General features: G+C 51.1%; 1 protein-coding gene across 1 annotated transcript; it reads left to right on the top strand.

The window, feature by feature from the left end:
- Positions 1-599: 599 nt before the first annotated feature.
- LOC122388782 (AMP deaminase 2-like) lies at positions 600-21,937 on the top strand. Its single transcript, XM_043380166.1, has 17 exons — positions 600-823; positions 1,245-1,374; positions 1,797-1,981; positions 2,261-2,385; positions 8,494-8,520; positions 13,061-13,196; positions 15,322-15,493; positions 15,802-16,003; positions 16,332-16,461; positions 16,705-16,899; positions 17,094-17,225; positions 17,389-17,552; positions 19,303-19,429; positions 19,828-19,991; positions 20,260-20,380; positions 20,632-20,841; positions 21,080-21,937. The coding sequence occupies exons 1-17, from the start codon at positions 734-736 to the stop codon at positions 21,362-21,364; spliced, it is 2,595 nt and encodes an 864-aa protein (XP_043236101.1). The 5' UTR covers positions 600-733; the 3' UTR covers positions 21,365-21,937.
- The last annotated feature ends 196 nt before the right edge of the window (positions 21,938-22,133 follow it).

Below are 22,133 nucleotides of genomic sequence, written 5' to 3'. Positions count from 1 at the left end.
ATCGTTATCGTTTTATCGTTTCATCGCTATCGCTATTGATTTTTTGAAAAATTTTATCGTTTATCGTTTATCGTTATCGCAAACCTTTCTTATCGTTTTATCGTTATCACAGACCTCCGAAAATTAGTCATCGCGGAAAACACTGCTATTAATTAAAGTTCGGGCAGATGTGTTCGGTTCAAAACCTTTAGGTACTCGAGAAACTCGTGACTGGGTTACGCATGGCGTCAATCGACAAACGGCGTTCCGATAAATCAAAAGAAATTGTGATGACATTGCTTCATTTATTTTTTATTCAGATCAAATGCAGGTCACCATAGTTCAGAAGGTATCGAAAGTCAATTTTCCATACATATGTGGCATGTGCATTATTGCTTATCGGCTTATGTTCGCGAGCCTAATCGATTTCGAAAGGTAACGAATTCGGACGATAGTTAATTGCGCAAGTCTACGATAGAAAAAGCACGTGAATCATCGGCATTTCATCCTGTGTCATTTGTATTTTAAGCCCAGGTTTTAAGCAAGGCTATATAACCGTTTTAAGCCGACCTCTAGAAATAGCAACCAGCCAAGCCGAGCGCCCGAGCGTGTGAAAATGTAGCGCCAGGTTCGATGCCACTTCGCCAAAATTTAATTAATTTGATGTAAAGCAAATGTGGCTGTTTCATTTTATCCATATCCGTAACATAAAATCTGATTTTAATTTCTATGACTAGCATCGCTAAAACCCAATATGCCATGGATTACAGACGGAAGCACGTTCGATATGCTGTCTTGGATTATCATCATCTTCTTTATTTCACTATTCTTCTATCTCGACGTGGTGAGTACCGCTTGTGCTTTCATTACGGTTTGTTTTCGAACATACCAGTAGGGCGTTTTAGTTCGTCTGAGTTTTAAAATAGACGTGTGACCAGACTGCGAGGAGCCGGTGCCAGCGAAGTGCTGGCCGAACGCCAGCCTTCAGTGGCGCAGTGACCGGTCGACTGTTGACGCAGGGGAGCTCGGCCAGGCCACCACAAAGCGGGCTGCGCCAGTTGCCCTCGGCCGCTCTCCGAGGCGGTCAGGTGCGCAGCAAGGTGTGGTGACGGCTCGGCTAGACAGCGAAGACTAAGCACGCATATATCCGAAGCAGTAGGGTAGTGTTGACATCGTGTCAGCCTGTACACATTAGGTGCACCGGTGTGCCTCAGCAGTGAGGGCTGAGCAGTTGACTAAACCGGCGACGTTCCCTGTCGCTGCAGAGACGAGCCATGCAGCGCTTCAGCAGCGTGGTCGACAGCACCCTCCAGGAGGAGGACGACCCGGCCGATTCGGTCCGCATGTCGTCCCGACGCGGACTGCATGTCGTCATCCCGCCACGAGCCGGCCCAGGTGAGACGGCTTCAGACGAGCCACGGACCCGAGACGTGCCAGGGCTTCAGACATACTCATCGTCATCAGCGTTCTCAAATCTCAATATAACCCATACGTGTTGCAACTCACCGTTATGGATGCATAATATATCGTCAAAAGATGAACAACTTACATCTATATTTCAGTTAACGTTCATTTTACAATGGGCATCCTTTCCCTGCCATTACTTTGTTTATTTTCCACTTGTAGTTTATTGCTATATGATCGCACCTGAATAGGTATCGTTAATTAAAAACTGTCAAAATAAACTGAACTTAAATGGCGCTACCGTGCTTCTAAAAAAGATCCCTGACAGATCCTATCTAAGACCCAAGTCCTTAGTCCCCGGTGCTGTGACGACCCGCGATATCTCCATCTCACGTCGACCGCCTCTCTGGCAGGTGACGGGGCCGGGGTGGCCGGATCGCCGTTCCGACCGACCTCGCCGAACGTGGCCTCGGGCGGTGGCTCCGTGTCGCCGCGGCCCGGAGGAATGGCCAGGCCGTCGAGGAGCCGCCGAAACACGGTCGGCTCGCCGCTGGGCGACCTGAGCGAGCTGGTGACACGCTCCGCCGTGGACGCCTCGGTCAGTCCGCCGATCCGACCCCAACCAGTCTGCCCGCATCGGGCGGTTCCTTTCCCGGCATATGCACTGTTTCATAATCGTTGGATAACCGTGTATAACCGAGCACTGTTTTATAACCGTGAACATGGCGCTAGCCGATGTCTCTCTCCTTCCCCTGCTGTTCCCCTGAGCAAGTGGACGTCGTGAAAACACATTCATTCCACATGTGTTGAAGGCGCTCATGTCTACCTGTTCTAACGGCTGTCCGTCTCCCCCCCCCCCCCCCCCCGGTCTAAACAGGTAGTGAAGGCGCTCATGTCTGGCTCGGTGGCTCCCAACGAGCATTCGGCCCCGTACGAGCTCCCCTACTACCCGATCGAGCAGATCGAGACAAAGCTGGCCATGCAGAAACATCTCAGCGAAAGGTGAGAGACGGTGAGAGGTTGGCGCCGTCATCCCGTGCCGCACCATCAATACAGCCCAGTCAAGACATTAACTCCTGTAGCGTCCTACCGTCCGTATGTCAACATATGTATTCACGTCCATCGTCCAGGCCCAAACAGCAGATACAAGCAATAAATAGGCACATAATTATCCTATACCTTGCGCAGACCGTCGAAATAGTAGGTATGTCCCTCTGGCTCGATTTTCCAACGCAAGGTCAATCGGAAACTGGGCTGATTCCGCCACCACAATGCTGGAGGTCAGGTCGAATGTAGTGTACCTACATTCATTTGACCTCGGTCGGTCAGTCCTATCCTGGAGCTCACAGACTCGCGGTGTGTTAGTGTTCGGAACACGCATTCTCGGGTAAACACCACGGCTCAGTTAACTAATGTATTGATCTGTGCACATCGGCTCATTACACGCTAATACACTGACTGCCCATCAGGCCGGACCGACTCTCCGCCAGCTCATCCCTGAGCTCCTCTTGGCGAGCCAACCGCTCAGCCCCGAGCCCCACCCGCCGAGCCACCCGCTCAGCGACTGCCAGGGGGATGTCGTCCCGGTTCTCCCCATGTATTATTCGCCAATCAGCTTAACACTACCAGTGACGTCACTGGTGGATCGCCAATCGGGGGCCGTCCGGCCGGCCGGGCCCGTAGAAGGCCAAACGCAGACGTTTTCAGAAAAGCGTAAGCCGTATAGACTATAGATACAGTCGCGGATGGAGTTTTGCTGTGATTCGGCTCTCCAAGAGTGCGCCAGCGGACCAGGACCCGGATACAGGTCATAATGAACCGGTATCTGATAAAATCCGCTCACGGCTTAGCAGCCGACTTCGACCCTTCGCCCTCGTAAAACACAAGAGCTTGCCGGTCATCAATCCACCTGCATCTCCTCATCTGCTTACTGCCTATATCGACCAGTTACTGCAGCCGTTTCGGAGCGGCTCACGGCCGATAACACGCCGGGCGTGCGCTAGCCGCCGGTGCTAAGCGCTAACCATTGAGTGCGCGTTGCCGACTGCCGCCCCGATGGTGCTGGCCCCCGGCACCGACACCGGCGCGGCGCTGCTGACCCATGGGGGGGGGGGGGGCTGCTAATTAGTTGAGCCGGAATTGGGATAGAAGCCGGTATGGGATTGGGATAGAAACTCAGCGAGACTAAGGGATTGTGTTGTGCCTTCGGTTGGCCCCCAAAAATCACCGGTGTAGTGCCCTCAGGGCCGCCGGTTATGAAGCCTTTGGAGGCACTGGTGTGGGCCCTCACAGGTAGGTACCGGTATGAGGCCCTCAGGGGCATTGGTGGGGGCCCCAGAGGTGCCACTGTGGGCCCTCTGAGGTGCTAGTGTGTGGCCCTCAGAGGCGCCGGTGAAGGTCCTCACAGTTGCCATTGTGGGCCCTCAGAGACAGTGGAGTGTGGGGTCATCACAGTCGGGTGTGGGACCCTTAAAGCTGCTGGCTCGAACCCTTTATAAACCGACAGGGGCCCTCAGAGACCGACAAGGGGCCCTCAAGAGGTCTGCGGTGTCTTCAGGAGCCCTGTGGAGTCCTCAGAGACCAGCAAGGTACTCTCAGACGCCGGTGGGGGCCCTCAGAGTTGTCGGTGTGGGGCCCTCAAAAGTCACCGGTGAGTGACCGTCCGATGCGAAGGTCCCGTCTTAGGCCGTCAGAGGCTCCGGCGTTGAGCCCTCAGAGCCGCCGATATATGGCCTTAAGAAGCACTGGTTTGGGGGTGCCGGTTGAACTGAGAGGTGGCAGTGTGGGGCCCTCAGCTGGGCACCGGTTTGGGGCTTTCACAGCCGCCGGTGAGGGCCCTCGCAGGCGCCGTTGTGGGGGCCTTCAACCATTGGGTTAAGGGGCCATCACAGGCGTGTGTGGAACCCTTAGAACTGCTGGTCCCTGATAGGCCGGTAAGGGCCCTGCCCCTCAGAGGCCGGCAAGTAGCCCTCAGAGGTCGCCAATGGGCCCTGAGAGGCCGGCAAGGGGCCCTCAAATGCCTACAAGGAACAATAAAAAGCCGGTGTGTGGCTTTTATGGAGAGAAGTGTGGCTATTCGGAGCACATAAGGTGTTCTTTCGAACCCTGTGGGGCCCTTCTGAGTCGAAAATGCCAGCGTGGACCCTCAGCCGCCAATTGGCGTCTCAGGGCCCCTCGGGCCCGAGAGGCCCCCTGATCCGATGGGGGCACGTGCCCTCTCCCCCCCCCCCCTCCGGGTGCAGATAGAGAATGCAATTGGCGGTGCGGGACACAACAATTGCAATCGTTCCTTCTCCCGTCGCGAGGTCGCCCATCCGACCCATATCCCAAGATTGTCAGCCCTGGGGCTCGGGTCGGCAATGCATCGGCAAGGAAATCAGCCTTAGGTGGGTAAAAAAGTTATTAAGAGTCATTAGTTGTCGTTACGTTCAGTAATAACAACGATAAAGTGCCAAATGTACCAGACGTACGGCTTGGAGCCGGGCGCCGCGCAGTCTCCACCAGTGACGTCACGCTAATGCTTAGCGACCGGTCCATTGGAAATCGCGGGATGATTCTACCTCTCTTATACGGCCTTGGCGACTGCCCGCCGCCGGCGATGCACCGCCTTATATAGGGGGGGCTGGGCGCCCGCCGACCAATTAGCGGTCGCCACGTCACATACGTCACCAGCCGGCCGGGACTGCAGACTGCAACACCGGTGCACGCTGCCGGCGGCCGATACGAACGGCCGCCGCTCCCCAACACACACCCCCCCTACACAAGAGAGGTGTACGACAGCTCACATTTTACAAGTATGTACAACACTTCGCAACGACACAGTGCACGATACACTACCGCGCCCGCGATTCGCGCAGTTCATGGACCCCCGCTTGACACTGTACAGGGGCAGCCGCGCCGCATTCGGTACGGCGCGGGCGGGCCGAGGGCGGTAGGAGGCGACTCGGGCCCCGCGCCGCGATCTGGGTGATGCCGCGCGCACCACGCGGCGGCCATCTCTCGCGGCAAACCGCACGTCTGTCCATCATACGCTTTCAGGTGGTCGTGGTGCCACATCTTGGTTTTACCGACGCCGTCCCGCACTCGGTAGGTGGCTCCTCTTCCTTCTCTTCTTCCGTGGCCCCACGGGCCCTTGTGCCGCAGGCCGAACTTTGGCTGCCCTCCAGCTGCTGCTCGAAAGTCGCGCTCGTCACCGGCTTTGCGCTCGAAGGGGCGTGTGGCCGGCTTGGTCTGCACCGGGGCCCTTGGAGGTGGAGTGGGCCTTTTCCGTCTCCCCGCTCGATCGTTCTTACCTCCAAAGTCCAGGGCCCTGCCCCACTCTTCCGGCATCGAGGTGTTGCAAGGCGTCTGGTGGCTGAGGCGCTGTCTGGCGTGATTGCGCGGTGGGCTCTCTTCTTGCGCCTTCTGCGTGCCGCTCCACTCCACCGGACTAGCGTCCCCTGCGTCGCCGTCGACGCCCGGACGGCTGATGGCGCGTGCTTCCCCGGGCGACCCGCCCTCGCAGCGGCTCGCGCTCTCCGCCTCCGACCCGTTTGAGGTCACCGTATCCTCGACGCAGCCGCTGCTGGGCTGCCCGCCCCCGCAACGGCTCGCCCCGGACCCGTCGCGCTCGACCGGGTCCTCGCATGGGGTCACTGGGGCTGGCCAGTGTCGCCACTTGTCGAACCCTGCTGACTTGAAGACGGCCCGAGCGGTACAAGTCACGAGGGCCGCTGCCCGCGCGCAAACCTGTGAGCAGCGCCTCACCAAACCGGAGTTCGCGGTCCCCGGCTGCTCGCGATGCCTGATTCCATCGAGCGGGGGTTGGGATGTTGGCGGAGCCTCGCTGCCCGCCTTCTCTGATCGTACCGTGCACACGATCGACGGTGCGGCTCCCCGCTGCCAGTGGCCCGCGTGCGCCGTGCGGCCCCCCATCGTCGGGGTGTCAGGCATGCCCAAGGCCGTAGTCGCCGGGGCAGGCGGGCGTCCCGCCCATCGCTGACCCCCACGGCTGCAGCCGGGACAGAAAGGCGTCCATCCGACGGCCTCCTCGGACGGACCACGGGGGCGCTCCGCCCACTCCTGGCCCGCCTGCTGATAACCGGGTGTGACGAACCGCCCCACCTGCTCGTTTGCGTGTGTGTGCCGCGCCAGACAGTCGCGGACCAAGTGGTCGGGGCTGTTGCAAAAGAAACAGCGGCGCCCGCTACCCCGCCTGTTCGGGTTTCGTGGCCCTCGTTGGGGGTTCCTCGCCCCTGTCCCGTGCCCCGTGCGGTAGGCGTCCCGCCTTCCCGCCGTCTCAAGGGCTTGCAGAGCGCGCTGCAGCTCTCCAATTATCCTCTCCAGCGCGTCCAGCCGAGTGGTGCCGGGCGCGTCCCGGTCTTGAACCGCCAACGCCTCGCCCTCGCTGGGCGGGCGCATTGCTCGGAGTGCGTCCTGCTGCCTTTCGAATTTATCGGCGACCTTCACGGCTTCGATGAGGCTGGCCGGGTCCTTCGTCAGCACCCGCACCCGCAGCTGCTCCTCACGGAGGCCGCATACGAAGCGGCTGACGACGGTCGCTTCCACGGACGGGTCGCCGGCTCTCGCCCCTGGGTATGCCTCCCGGCCTGCCTGGCGTACCCTGTCGGCGAAATCGCGTGTCGCCTCACCGGGCTGCTGTCGGATGCTTGCTAGTTCAGCGTGCACCTGCATCGCGTTCTTTGCTGTGCCGAAACGGGCTTCCAGTGCGGCCACAGTTTGCTTGAAGTTGCTCTGGACCTCCTCCGACAGCGAGGCGAAATAGTCCAGGGCTCCATCTTGCAGCAGGCTGACCAGGCCCTGCATCCGATTTTCTTCGGAGAACGCGATCGTTTTCGCCCGAAACCGTCGGTACCACCGACCCCATGATTGATTATTTACCCCCGTGAAATTTTCAAAGTTAGCTAAAAGTAAAAGTTCTCTCTCCATGTTACGTTACTCTGCTGAGCCGATTCAAAATGAAATAGAAATAAAAAAATTACTTTAAATGGTGCAACCCAACGAATGCGTGTCCGCTAGTGTCCGAACCGTCCTACCGACCGCGCCAGTTGTTCGGAACACGCATTCTCGGGTAAACACCACGGCTCAGTTAACTAATGTATTGATCTGTGCACATCGGCTCATTACACGCTAATACACTGACTGCCCATCAGGCCGGACCGACTCTCCGCCAGCTCATCCCTGAGCTCCTCTTGGCGAGCCAACCGCTCAGCCCCGAGCCCCACCCGCCGAGCCACCCGCTCAGCGACTGCCCGCCGCCGGCGATGCACCGCCTTATATAGGGGGGCTGGGCGCCCGCCGACCAATTAGCGGTCGCCACGTCACATACGTCACCAGCCGGCCGGGACTGCAGACTGCAACACCGGTGCACGCTGCCGGCGGCCGATACGAACGGCCGCCGCTCCCCAACATTAGCAACGTCGATGGTCCCTCCTTCATAGGCTGCGGAACGAGGGGGCACCGGGGCACCATGCCCCCCTTTGATTTTGGCATTTTAAGATTAGCCCTATGGGCGTGCATGGAAAGTCGGCTAAAGTCGGCAGTGCCCCCCCCCTTAATTGAAGGTGTTTCGCCGCCACTGGCTCCCTTTACATCATCCACTGGTAGTCATGACCAAAAGTGCATCCAAATGTTGTAGATAGGTAGGCAAGAGCGATCGTGAAGTGAAATATGTAATTTGGCTCTGAACGATTTAGCATGCCGGAACACTCCTTACCCATGTAATATAAGGTCGAATCGGCGTAATGAACCAAAGGTGGGCTGGTAACTTAGCTCACTAACATGTTTCCACCCCCGTGTTTTCTGTAAAATAGTCTTTTTTGTCTATGACATCGCAAAATTATTTACGGTGTATCGGGACTGTCCAATACTTCTGCTCTCTTCACTTCCAGGCTGCATTGCACGCCATCACATTCAAGACTGTTATTTCATATTCCGTGGTGGTGGAGTTCCTGATCGATGCATAATCGACAGTCCTATTGCTGCGTAGCATTCATGCAGCCGTCGAAGGACTCGTGCAATGTACCGATCGGAGTGCGATGGCTGATAGGAACCATCAGTCAATAGCGGCATTTCTGCCGAATTGGGAACTGACAATGATTGCCTTTGCAGAGAACCTTGCTGCTGGCCGGCCGATCAGTAAGTATAGGCTATGTTTGGCGCATTATTTACTGACTAGTTCTTTTTTTACAATTATTTTATATTTTTCATATCTCAGCTGACTAAGCAGTTCGCAAGCTTCGCAGCTGACCAAGCATGCATACATCCTTACATGACATCGCATGCTTTCTGAAAATAACCTTTTCAATGCGTATCGTGGGTTACCTAATGGAACAAAAAGAATGATTACACAAATTATTGTCTAGGTTGACACAGTAAACCTAATGCTCAGGCACTGAATATGCAAACACCTCATCTTTTTCACCATGCCAATAACATATAAAATGAAAGCTAAGAAGAAGTGAATCGCTCACGGTGCACACGGCTCGATTGCAGCACCAAATGCTTCGACCGTAGCATGGCGACAACACTGTCACTTGTCAGCACCGCGTGTATTGATTATGTATAGGTGTGTGAGCATAACAGTTATGACTTCATTGTCCAAACATTGCCATTTAAACGGTCTCATGACGCGGCATAACGTCATGTAAGCATAAAACAGGTGCAATTAAAACGAAAGAATAAAATGTCTGTGAGACGTAAAGACGACCCTGATAGTTTTGCTTGCATATAGTAGATTGTGAATTATTGCAATGTCAGTAACATCGTTCTGTAATGTGATCATGTTTGGTAGACGGCTGACCGCACTCCCGATGGCATGGACGATTAAGCTTGAGTCGATTTATGTCGTTTTAAATACAATGAAGCAGCGCATTTCATACGTTTATAATCACTGTCATTGCGCATGCTACTCCACATTGCACATCGTCAGTTTCTTTTTTTAGCTCCATAGTTTCGTGCACCACGGAGCTGGGTGCTACCAGGCTCCCTCCGTAACCAACAGCACGGAAGACCCGCCATTTGGGAGGGGGAGGTTGACAGCCGCTGCAGCTCCTTGATCTCATTGACCGGTTATCTTCGCTAAGCCTATCGAACAATTACTTTACCTATCCCTTTCTCCTATCGACCAGTTGACCCAGTGTCCCAGAACTGCATTTTGGCTTGGGTGTCGGAGGGAGAAATTTATCAGCAATAAGGGGGATGAGAGTGGAGCATAGCTGGTCAGATAAGGCCCAAAAAGAGTGAAAACAGATAGATAGCATCAGGGTTGTATACGACTCAATCAATAGCAATCAATTCAATCACGACAAATTTGGGAAACCAATCAAATCAATCAAGTCAGAGCAGTTTTCGGGAATTGATTCAATCGACTCAAACGCGACAATGAAAGGAATCAATCAACTCAATCAAACGACTCAAACCAAGACATACATTAGGTTTTTTGTCCCACCAACTTGGAAAAGTGTCCATAGCAGTCTGGTGTACCTACCTACCTACCTACCTACCTACAGAAGAAACATAAAAATATTGTCATTTAAAATTATAAATTGCCATGCCATTCAAAGTTTCTATGTAATAAGGAAGGATACCTATATAGTGATGGACAGGTGGATCATGATATTGAGGTTCAATGGGTAGAATTGGAGCAGAAGTTTCATTTAATGGGTGCAAAATGACCCAGTAGTTGACTCGCCCCTTAACCCAAATCACCACCTCTCACCTAAAAGTTGTCAATTTAATTTTGGCCATATTCCAACTCCATTTACACTAAATATCAGATATTGCAGTTGAAAGTTGGCTGCTCGGATTTTGGCAGTGTTCGTGATTTGGCCATTTACCCTACACCATGTCTATTTTAATGGATAATATGCATCAATAACATATTAACCATAGGGAAATAGAAATAAATATCTTACCTGCATCATGCATGTGACGGTTTCGGTTAGACAGAGACTGACGGGCAGCCTGAAAAATCATTTTGTGTGTATTTGAGACATGGGAGGTTGTCAGATTGGGAAGGAAGAGATTTGAAGTATTTAGCGGTCCACGATTCTGGTCGTGGCATGTCAATGTTAGGTACCTATGTGAAGAATTCAAAACATTTTATTGTAATACAATTTGAAACTGTTAGGACTGGGGGATAGGGATGAGGATTAAAAATATATTTAAAAGGAAATGGAGAGGACAGGGACTGGGAAAACGGCACGGCGCGACTGCGAAACAACGAAAACGTTTGGGGTGCGTTCGGAGAGCGCGGAATATTCCCCGTCATCGTGAAAATTCCCCATGTTGCGTTCGGAGAGGGACATTCCATACCGCCAATTTCAAGGATCGGCGCTACTGCGCCAAGTTGAGTTCGTGGGATTTTGTTTGGGCTATTTGGGTTATTTGGTTATTTGGAACGCTACATCTATGGCAAGATGTAATAAGAATGAAGCTCTTGAAGAAAGAACAACTAAGAAAAATCACAATTATTTTCAAAAAGTCCCATCTGTACTGTGCCCCCCCTACCCACCCCAAACACACACAACACAACACTTCAAATTATCGTTTTCATTGCTTCAGAGGACAATCACACAACTGAGTAAGCATTATCAATTGTTGGATTTGCAATAAAACTGATCAGGGTGGAAACAAACGCAAGAAATATCCATTTATATTCAATAATATACTCACTCGAGCATACCGATGGGCGCCGCCATCTTCACGGGAACGACGCGTGAGATGCTTTTTAGATTCCGCGCTTTCCGCGTCCGTTCCGCGGAACTTTCCCCGGGAATCGCTCTCCGAACGGCACATTCGGCGGAAATTTCATGCCGGCGTGGAATATTCCCCGGGAATCTGTCTCTCCGAACGCACTTTTGCCAATAAGTATGCTAAGCTTTTATAAATCCTTATTCTACTTCTTTTGACTTTTTGGTAAGATGACGTCATTGTTTATCATGTAGTATGGTAGATCATCATAAAATAAATCGGTTGTACAGCACCAATTTCGTTTTAATTATTATTTCATTTGAAATAAAAACACTTAATAATATTCGGTAAAATATTTTAAGGAAAATGAAACATATTAAATATGTTATGCTTAGGCTCTCAGGAGAAAAGGATCAACAAACGTTCTGCTGCAAATTAAACAATGCAGCAAATTAGCTATTAAAGGGACCCTCCCACCTTAACATTAGTTTTGAGTTGAGATAGCCAAGTTTGCGGCCAGGCTCAGAAACCACCATTTATCCTGGTCGCAACCCCCGCAGCTTTATGGTGTTCAAGAAATTTCTTCCCTTTACTTGCAGGGTGGGACCAGCGTGGTCCCTATCTCTTAACCACTACGGGAATCTGATGACGTCATCAGGCTTTCGAACGTCCGTCATTAATTTGACTAAAACGTCTTGTAGCACGCGGTGGTATATGCTGCTTTGCGCGCAACAAATGCCGCACTTTCAAATAAAGTCGCTAGGAACAGCGGAGATCCCAAAAAGTAAACAAAAGTAAAAGTCTAATATCTTGAAAACCGGTGAATATTTTTCGATTAAATTTGGTAGATATTCGTTTTTGCTCTTTCTGAACCGAGCGACATCACTTTCATGCCAATTCATTAACTTTTTTGAAGGTGGGAGGGTCCCTTTAATTGTACGAGTGATTGTACGTAAACGTAATCAGCGAGACGAAAACGGCGCTTTTGTTTCAGTTATTTTTGTAGGGGTTTCAGATATTTATAGAGTTCAGTGGGCTACCTGACCGCTTGGAACAGCGTGAGAGTTCCGGTTAGCGCCTTGGTCCACTGGATGTGGTGCTTAACCCAAACCAACCAACCATCGAGTTCAGTGGGTTGTTTCTGAGGAGATGTGGAGATGTGAATTATTAATTAATCACACTTTATTAGTATATAGGGCCTTGCACTTACTCATCTGGATTAAAAAAACGTTTCCTGCTGAGTGCAGAAAGGAAGGTAGGTGCATCGCCAGGTTCTATCACCAGGATTGGAGCAGTTATTGCAGTTGAAAGTCAATGTTGGCTGTTCATGTTGTTTAGGCCCTGTTCTTTATTTAGCCATCTACCCCATATTGCAGTTGTGATGACAAGCAGTTTTCAGTGTAGTTTTGTGATCTTTGGTGTCATCAATTGGTGTCATTATTTTTCTTCAACTAAAACTTATTTGAACTTTCCATTCAATCGACTCAATCATACGAGTCACTCTAATTTTCGGGAATCAAATCAGTCAACCAGTCGCTAAAGTCAAACGAGTCAGTCAACCAGTCATCTCGAAAAGTCAATCGACTCAATCCAATCAACTCAAAATACGCGTTGAAACAAATCAATCAATTCAATCGACTTGATTGGTATACAACCCTGGATAGCATAAACTTCTATAGAAGTGTGGCAAAATGTATGATGTAAAACAACCATCCTCGCAAATGGTTTCCTCGGTAAAATTGGGAGGAGAAAATTGCTCTGAAAAATTGGTGGTAAGAGTGCAAAATGATTTTCATTGGGATGTCGTTTCACACCCAAATCAACAAATTTTGGGACACTGAGTTGACCCTCGCATCCATATTGAACCATTGCTTGCCCATTATCCCATCGACCAGTTACCCACCATGTAACCCTTTCGCTCTTACCCCTTATCCCATCTTATCCTCCGCCGCCCATCTCGTCCACCGTTTGTGTATTCCCATAGACTGCTGAGTGACCAGCTGGCCAGTCGGAGGGCCGACCGGCCGGGTCAGGAGACCGAGGAGGAAGCCGCCACCGAGCCGGGAGATTACGTGCCGCAGTTCCAGCGGGTCCTCATCGCCGGCGAGGACTCCATAGAGGTGAGCACGCAGGAGCCGTCATTGCAGCATGACAATGTCAATGCCCCGGTCTCCGGGTTATTTTCCGAAGTTCCCATTTTTAGCCACTTTCTGATTACCTCAATTTTGAACTTTTTCTGTCCAGTACTTACAGCCAGGGTAACTTTTAAAGGGGGAAGAGGGGAATTTCCCCCCTTCGAAAATTCCGCTCCCCTTTCAAATTGTGTCTCAACGGCTAGGGAGGGAAGGGGGAATTTCCCCCTTTCAAATTTATTTTTGAGTCCATTTTCAATCAATTCGCTATTCAGAATCTTTAGTCTTCGTTTATCAGATTCTCGTCATCAATCAACGCTTAGATAATTATTAAATTTCAATTTGCGGTTCCATCTAACCATTTTACGTTTAGTGCAGCGGGAACTCCAGATTTGATCCGGAACCGATCGGATGGTTGGTGGGACCGTCTCTTGTCTTGTCGCTTCGCACTCACTGACATATCGGCACATGCGTCGGCGTAGAAACCGGGGGACTGGATGACCTCTCCGAACCAAGGGCGGATACAGGGGGGGGGGGGGCAACGGGCCATGGCCCCTCCTTTGACGCAAAAAGAAGGGGCCAGCATATTTTTGGACCCCCTTTTATCCGTGTTCTTTCTCAGAAACGGCCCATTTATTCACGATTATTTTCACTTTCATCGACGCCAAGGCCAGACATCTCCATTTTTGTCCCAATATGACAATGGCCGTGTTGAACCATCCTCCAAACCGGAATCATTGAAGAAAAAACAATGCTATTTTTGTCCCATAGGCATCAAAGCTTTGAGAAATAAATAACTGTTTTCTCTTTATGCAGCATTCACGTTCATCTGCTTTGCGTGCAGAGCAGGGCGCAAAAAAAAAAATACCTCATCACGGCCGGCTTTCCCAATGGCATTTTGACTGCAGTGCTCACTATAGAAATAATTCAAGTTTTCATTAGTTTTTGTTCGGATATCGCTGCCCACCTTGTAGTTGTAGAGATGGCAGTTTTGTAGCGCCGTCTTTTCTCTACACGACCACATATAGACCACATATGAAATTGCTCGTTAACTGTAACGTTTGTGAGCGTTTAAAAATTTCATGTTTTTTGCTCATTTTTGCTCGAACATAACCTCAGTTTGACATCAATTACTCCTGACCTGAGGTGACCTAAGACTTGAAATTTTGTGTGAAGGTTTCAAATTGATGCCCGGTAAGGTCCTACTGAAAATTTGGCGGCGCTGCACGCCGCAGTTTTTTCGCTGTTAAAAACAACCCACAGGGGGCCAAAATGACCCCCCATCAGGGCGCGGGTTAACCTCTCTCTTTAGAAAGGCGCTACTTAATGTTTGGCCGGGGTATATGTTGATACTACTGATTTGCATTTGCAAGGGCGCAGTCAAGTTGGGACCCCCTGCCCCTCAGCCAAGGTAGGTGCGTATATTTCTTAGCTTTTTTTGGCAACCTTCCAAAATAAAGTGGCCGAAATCCGGAGAGAGAATACCTAGGATTTGGGGGTAGGTAAGGTTCTGCGGGCTCCATCCTAACGAAAACCTAATGGCATTGCCCCCCCCCCTTTCAGATGCTCCTGGATCCGCCTTTGCCCCGAACTTTATTCCCCCTCTCAACTTTTCCTGTAAAAGTAACCCTGCTTACAGCAACCCATTTAGCTCAGATTTAGCTCAATTTCCTTTTAGTACCTAATTGTTTTGCGAAAAGCTAAGTCGAAGATAGAAAGAATCGCTAAAAAGACGTCAATTTCCCTTTGTTAAATCGTACGTTACATGATGCAGCTCTTCAACCCACATCAATGCACGACATTCTTTGTTCCTCCTTCTCGTTTTTTTTTGTGTGCTCCTGTGACGTAGCCAGGGCCCAATCTTACCAATGCCGTGAATAGGATTTGGCAGCACTGGTCGGAGTTAACGGCACTGATATCAATGATATCCTTTTTATTTACATCCCGCTAATCTTGTCCAATGATTTTGATAGCGTGAATGATTATGAATGTTGCCTGAACGAATGAATAAGTGAATGTGGGATAGTTCTGAATGTTACCAAATGCCGTGAATGCGCATTCAAGGCATTTGGTAAGATTGGGCCCTGGTTTCCTGCTGCTGACTGCTGTGCAGGTAACAACTGAGGACATCCAGAACGCCTCTCAGATGCTGGTGCGGGCGCTGGCCATCCGCGAGCAGTATATGTCCGTGTCACAGCAGTCGTTCCCGGCCACGGCGGCCCGTTTTCTGCGTACTGTACCGGCCACCGCCACACAGCAGCACGGTGTGAAGACGCACGTTCACGGTGAGAGACGTGGTCAGGAGGGGAGAGGGGCGAGGGGCCAGTGTCTTGACTCACTACAGGCGCCGGCTAGTAGTTAGCGGTGGCAGAACATGCCAAAGATCTTTGTATCAACCCATGGAGAAGCGGCATTATAGGAACCATACATTCCGTATGGAAGGATATTTATCTCGCTTCGCACGTCATCATTTCAGTCACACGACCGTATAAAGTGTAGTATCGATGACCGATGACTGCTAGGTGCAGTCTCGGTGACCGGTTCGATAGTACTGACCAGTGACCACAGGTGCCGTCCCCGTCGGCTGCCGCAGAGCACTCGGTGCACGCGCCGGGTACCGACGACCCGTGGGCGGTCGAGTTCCCGCCCGCCGCCGAGTACACGTGCCGGATGAGCGGCGGGGTCTACCACGTCTACAACAGCGACGGGATGCTGCGAGACTACGCCTACCAGGACATCGACAAGTTCTTCGACGACTTCCGGTTTATGTGCACCATCATCGCGGACGGGCCGCTGTAAGTCGTGGCATAACATCGAGCTTCCGTAGGCCCCTGAAAGTCACAAACGTTTACAGTTCGCTCTGACGACGAAACAATCAATGATTTACGTGAGACAAACGGGAAACTTACGTCTCACGTCGACTCAAATGAATGTTTAACTCGGGTTGGGAATGTAAAAATAGTCCAATTAAGAAACTAAATCGCCCGGTTCTTGTTTGTATGTATGTCATCGTGCAAATCGGTCCAACTTTGAGCGAAATCAAACGTCTCACGTCTAAACGTTCGTACCGTGATGATCCGTAAGCATTACGTCGCGACGGTGGCTGGCGCTCCATTTCCACAGGAAGTCATTCTGCTACCGGCGCTTGTCGTATCTCACCTCCAAGTTCCAGCTGCACGTGCTGCTGAACGAACTCCGGGAGTTGGCCGCGCAGAAGGCGGTGCCCCACAGGGACTTTTACAATGTCCGCAAGGTAATGTATGTCAAGGTTTTATATCTATATGCTTCCGGATGTCTTGGACAATAGCCATCATTCCTTTCCAATCTGAGTTTTGACTAAACTGGCACACTGCTAACGAAGTCAAACCAACCATCAAATGTCGTCGCTATTCGATACCTCTGGATGTTCCAGATGACGCATAACGTAATTACGGCTTTCACACGTTTACAAATATAAAGTATAAAAATGCAATATTGAAACGACTTTGTCCATCAGGTGGACACGCACATTCATGCGTCGAGCTGTATGAACCAAAAGCACCTGCTGCGCTTCATCAAGAAAATGGTAAAGACAAACAGTGAAGAGATCGTCTGTGTCAACAAGGGCAAAGCGATGACGCTCAAGGAAGTGTTCGAAAGCCTGGGCCTGACGCCGTACGAGCTCAACGTCGATATGCTGGACGTCCATGCGGTAAGGAACTGGACTTGCTGTTTTAACGTCCTCGAGCTTCTCAGTCTTCCTGAAACCGAGGTGCGAACTACCACAAATATTTCCCTAAATCAGCAATGGTTAGGGCACCAAAACTTGAGTTGTAAAATTGATACAAGCGCAATACGCAACCTTATATTCATTGACGCAACTTCCGTTGCATCTTTTGACGACAGGATCGAAACACGTTTCACCGGTTTGACAAGTTCAACGCCAAGTACAACCCGGTGGGTGAGAGTCGACTCAGGGAGGTGTTCCTGAAGACGGACAACCACATCAACGGCAGGTACTTCGCCGACATCATCAAGGTATGTGTATAAAATAGATCATGCAGGTGTGTTTCTGTAAAGACGGAACCGACAATAAACAACTCACTCGATTAGGTGCCTTCAGGATAATGAAAAATGGCCGGTTTACGGTCTCGTTTCCAGTCCAAGGATGCGTTTCCTGACCATGCTGTTTGCATCTCAGGAGGTGTGCGCGGACCTGGAGGAGAGCAAGTACCAGTCGGCCGAGCTGAGACTCTCCATCTACGGCCGCTCAGAAGACGAGTGGGATAAGCTGGCCAAGTGGGCCGTCCACAACAACGTCTATTCGGACAACGTCCGCTGGCTCGTCCAGGTGCCCCGGCTCTAGTGAGTAGCGCTCGCTGCCTTCTCCAGGCGCTGAGTTTCTCGCTGCCTCGTCCAGGTGCCCAGACTCCAGTGAGTAGCGCTGTCTGGCTTGTCCAGGTGTCCAGATTCTAGCAAGTAACGTTTACAACGTGGGTAACGTGACCAACGTCCATGACAACGTTCGATGACTCGTCAAGATTCCCAAACTCTAGTGAGTAACGTTAACTAGCGTGCGTAACGCGACCAACGTCCACAACAATGTTTACTCGGACAACGTTTGTTAACTAGTTCAGGTGCCAAGACTAACGGGTGTCTACTAAATAATGAGAAAAAGTTTAAAGGCCTATATCTCGGTAATTACGTAACATAGATCATTCAAAATTCGCATGCGGATGCACCTATTTATTGGTTGTCAAGAACCTCCGAAGCATCGCACTGAGTTCATCATGTTTCACGTCAGGCCGCACGAGCCACCCGACCCCCTCGATCAAACGTCGCGGCACCTCCGCGTTAAACGAGACCGATAATTTCTGACTTCGCGTCTTCAGATGTCGGTCCAAAGCTATGGTCTCTAGTCCCCTGAATATATTTCTTTCTTGGCCAAGCCTCACAAGTCTTAAAGCGGCCAAAGCTGCGACACGCAGGGTGAATTGTCCTCTCGATCCTCCAAGGGTACGCCGACCCCCTCCAGCATTGTGATGGTTTTAAAGGCATAATGGCCGAAAACTAAGTCGAATCGGAGCTTATAGCCACCACTTGGGCAGTCTACGTCTTGCATGACCTTGGCGACCCCCAAAAATAAGGAATTGACACCTTTTCCAGCCGTCCCTCGCACTAAAACACCCTTCACATGTTAACTCATTTTGGGCATATGACTGGCAGTACCTCCCCTTCCGGAGACACCGTCTAGCCACATCAGTAAGCTGGAAACCGGCAAGGAAACTTGTCCTCAGGTTGCAGTTGTATCACCCCTTACAGGAGCATACAAACCGGCAACAGATGACATTTCTGTTCCTGGGAAGGCCAAACAGCTTTCGTCACCCATTACCATCTCCATGCCTTGCGACCAGTTGACAGCGTGCCCCTGAACGGCCGACGCAAACGCCGTTATTCTCTGCGTTCCTGCGCTATGGTGATAACGGGTGTCAGTGTGTACCTCAGTTACTTAATTGCACATTTTCTAAAGCAGAAACCACGACATAATAGTGACAAATATTAAAGCGTCACGCCAGCAGGCACATTGACACCCCTCACTTTGTCCTTCGCACCCCATAGCAGGGGATCTTATTTCTGTGGCGAAACTCTCAGAGTTACAGCCACTTCAAACTTTTGTCTAGCATGCTGAACGTTTCCTCTTGTCCGAAATATCATAAATATGCGATTGGCACTGGGCTAAAAACCTTTAATTTGTACTTAGAGAGCCATAAGTGTCTTCTCCGGTATAGATCGGTAACTTTCCTTCAGATTGGCGAAGATTACTCGGCACCGTTGCATGCTTAACGTCCTCCTGGCGACTGACCGTGGGATGTCATGTTTTCATTTTGTGTGTTTAACATTCGGAACAGATTGGTCTTTAATCATGTGAATTATGCATATTACGTGTTACCATTAAAGGTGCGTATCAACTCCTTAGAAATTTTCTCATTATTTAGTAGACACCCGTTATGACGGGCAGCGACGGACAACGGGCAACGGGCGCCGCGATGGCGGAAGTTGCAGTTTTTATTGGCATGATGAGAGCTTAACGTCCACTGCACTGTTACTTTTTCAGCGACATCTACCGCTCAAACAAGCTGGTGAAAAACTTCGGGGAGATTATAAGCTACATATTCAAGCCTCTTTTCGAAGTGTCAATCAACCCGAAGTCTCATCCGGAACTGCACCTTTTCCTGCAGCATGTGCGTATACTAGAGATGTCAATCGGATACCAACTTTTTGGTATACCGATACCAAACCGATACCAACTTGGTATTAGGTATTTCAATCGTAATGTGTTTGGTATTTTGTTGGTATCATAAGCCCACACTAATGTATAAGAGACTAAGAAATCGGTAAAAAGTTGGTATTTCCTTCATTTTCCCAAGTTGGTTTGGTTTCGGTATTTTCCCGTGGTTTTGTTTGGTATTTGGTTTGGTATCGGTATTCCGATTTTCCGTAATTGACATCACTAGCGTATACGGTCCAATGTTACATGCTGGCGACTCTTGAGGACGGATCTTTGTCAACATGCTATGCTGTTGATTTTGTACGAATCTTAGTGTGCTCCGTCAAAGCGTGAGCTTCCGCCTGTTGGCAGGTGGCTGGTTTCGACTCGGTCGATGACGAGAGCAAGCCGGAGATGACTGTGTTTGACCGGGACGCCCCGCTGCCGGAGGACTGGACCCAGGCCGAGAACCCGCCCTACGCCTACTACATCTACTACACGTTCGCCAACCTCACCGCCCTCAACGCACTTCGCGAGTGAGCGAGAGCTGAGTGATCCTCACAACACACCCGGGAATCCATGTGAATCAATGTTGCAGATGGCATCGCTGATAGTTGAGCGATAGCAAGGCGTCTTGGATGATAGATTCAGGGTTAGATGATGACGAACATTCGCTGTCTTTGCGTGGAGTAGCATGATTTAGCTCTTCTAGGCACTGGTGCATCCGCCCTTTTACTCCCGAAATTCAAGAGATTGTTCCATATAGCACGAATGTTGCCAATACCTTGTCGATTCTTCCCACAGGGAGCGCGGCATGAACACGTTCGTGTTCCGGCCACACTGCGGCGAGGCCGGCGCCGTCAACCACATGGTCTGCGCCTTCATGATGGCCGAGTCCATCAACCACGGCCTGGCGCTTCGCAAGGTGAGCAGCGTCATATAGGCGTCGTTGGGCTCTGAGCTGCCCGTGTCTCAAGTCTCAACCTCAAACCAGACAAGTGTTTCTGAAAGTGAGCAATACCTCCACAGTGTTGGTTTCGGATTACATTGATCTTTTTTTTCTTTTGCTGGTATACAACCATTTTCGGTCACATGCTGATCAGTCCGGGCCCTGTCAATGTCTACTACTGAACTGCCCATGATCGGTCACGTACTGAGCTGTCCGTATACACTCAGGTACCGGTGCTCCAGTACCTGTACTACCTGGCAGAGATCGGTCTGGCCATGTCGCCGCTCAGCAACAACTCTCTGTTCCTCAACTACCACCGTAACCCGCTGCCCGAGTACCTGGCGCGAGGTCTGAACGTCAGCCTATCCACCGACGACCCGCTGCAGTTTCACTTCACCAAGGAGCCGCTCATGGAGGAGTTCAGCATCGCCGCACAGGTCAGAGCACTGACACCCACATTCGAGCGATTCACCACGTAGAGTGTAGAATGTAGATGATATTCTTACGCAGGGTGATAGTGCATCTCATGCATTGAAATGAATCAAACGCGGCTAACGTTGACGTTTGCGAGCTCGTAGAGATGTGGAATGCTCACGATAACGACGCCGGCTTTTGAATCACTCGACCGCACTGCCAGATCTTCTGGCTCGTCTGACATCACCCTCTGGCCGGCAGGTGTGGAAGCTGAGCTCGACCGACATGTCCGAGCTGTGCCGAAACTCAGTACTCCAGTCGGGCTTCCCGCACGAGACCAAGAAGCACTGGCTGGGGCCCAACTACACGCGCGAGGGCGTGGCCGGTAACGACGTGACGCGCACCAACCTGCCCGACATCCGGGTGTCGTACCGGTACGAGACGCTGCTCGAGGAGCTGGCCACCGTGTTCCAGGAGGTGACGCCCGACCCGGTGGAGGAGCAGACGCAGCCACGGCCCGCCGCCGAGCCGGCCGTGCAGCGCTGAGGAGACCCGTCGCCGGTGGAGCCGATAGGCAGCCGCAGTCAGCAGCCGCTGGAAGGCGGGAATATCGTGTCTCTACGGTCGCAGCAGACCGGAGCTCTGAGAGTCGCCGAAATCCGCTAACCAGCCGAGACCGCAGCGTGAAGGCTACTGAAGGAGAGCCAAGTCGCATGGCACGCTAGAATATGCCTTGCTGGTGCTACGAGACGGCACTTAGTGCTTACGTTATATGACCGTCCCACTACGACTGTGCTGTAGTCTATAGCCCGCCCTTCCTGCGGAAGACAGCTAGTCAACCATGCAACTGCAAGTAACGGACACTCGACGCCATGCTGTAATTGTTTGGATTGTAGCTATGTAGTGCCTTTCCACGGACCGAACCTGCAAGTGATGACAATATTCAGTCACGTTTTGTACCGCGATGCCGGAATGCAATGGAGTTACCCATATATGCTAAAAAGCGGTAATCGCACTGAAAGAGGCAAAAACGCGAAACAAACATCGAACATGCATACGCAAAACTATAAATCAGGATACTACGCGCATGCAGATGTACGAATAAAAATATCTGTACCGACTCAGATGGTATGTAATAACTGCCGAATAAGTGCCTCACGGACTATATGTCTGACGTTCGTCCGTGTCCAGAGTTACACTCAGCCCATCAACAGGGTACGAAAATATCCTCATCGGATAGGCGACCCAGCCGCTCAAACCGCCATCCCAGAGGGTAGTCCCTTTCGGGCTTGTCCTCCGTCAGTGCCTGCCTGCA

The sequence above is a fragment of the Amphibalanus amphitrite genome, unplaced genomic scaffold, assembly GCF_019059575.1.
Source record: "Amphibalanus amphitrite isolate SeventyFive unplaced genomic scaffold, NRLGWU_Aamphi_draft 000335F_arrow, whole genome shotgun sequence".
NCBI classification, from domain to species: Eukaryota; Metazoa; Arthropoda; class Thecostraca; order Balanomorpha; family Balanidae; genus Amphibalanus; species Amphibalanus amphitrite.
Note: the sequence above shows the minus strand (reverse complement) of the source record. Positions and strands in the feature narration are given on the sequence as shown.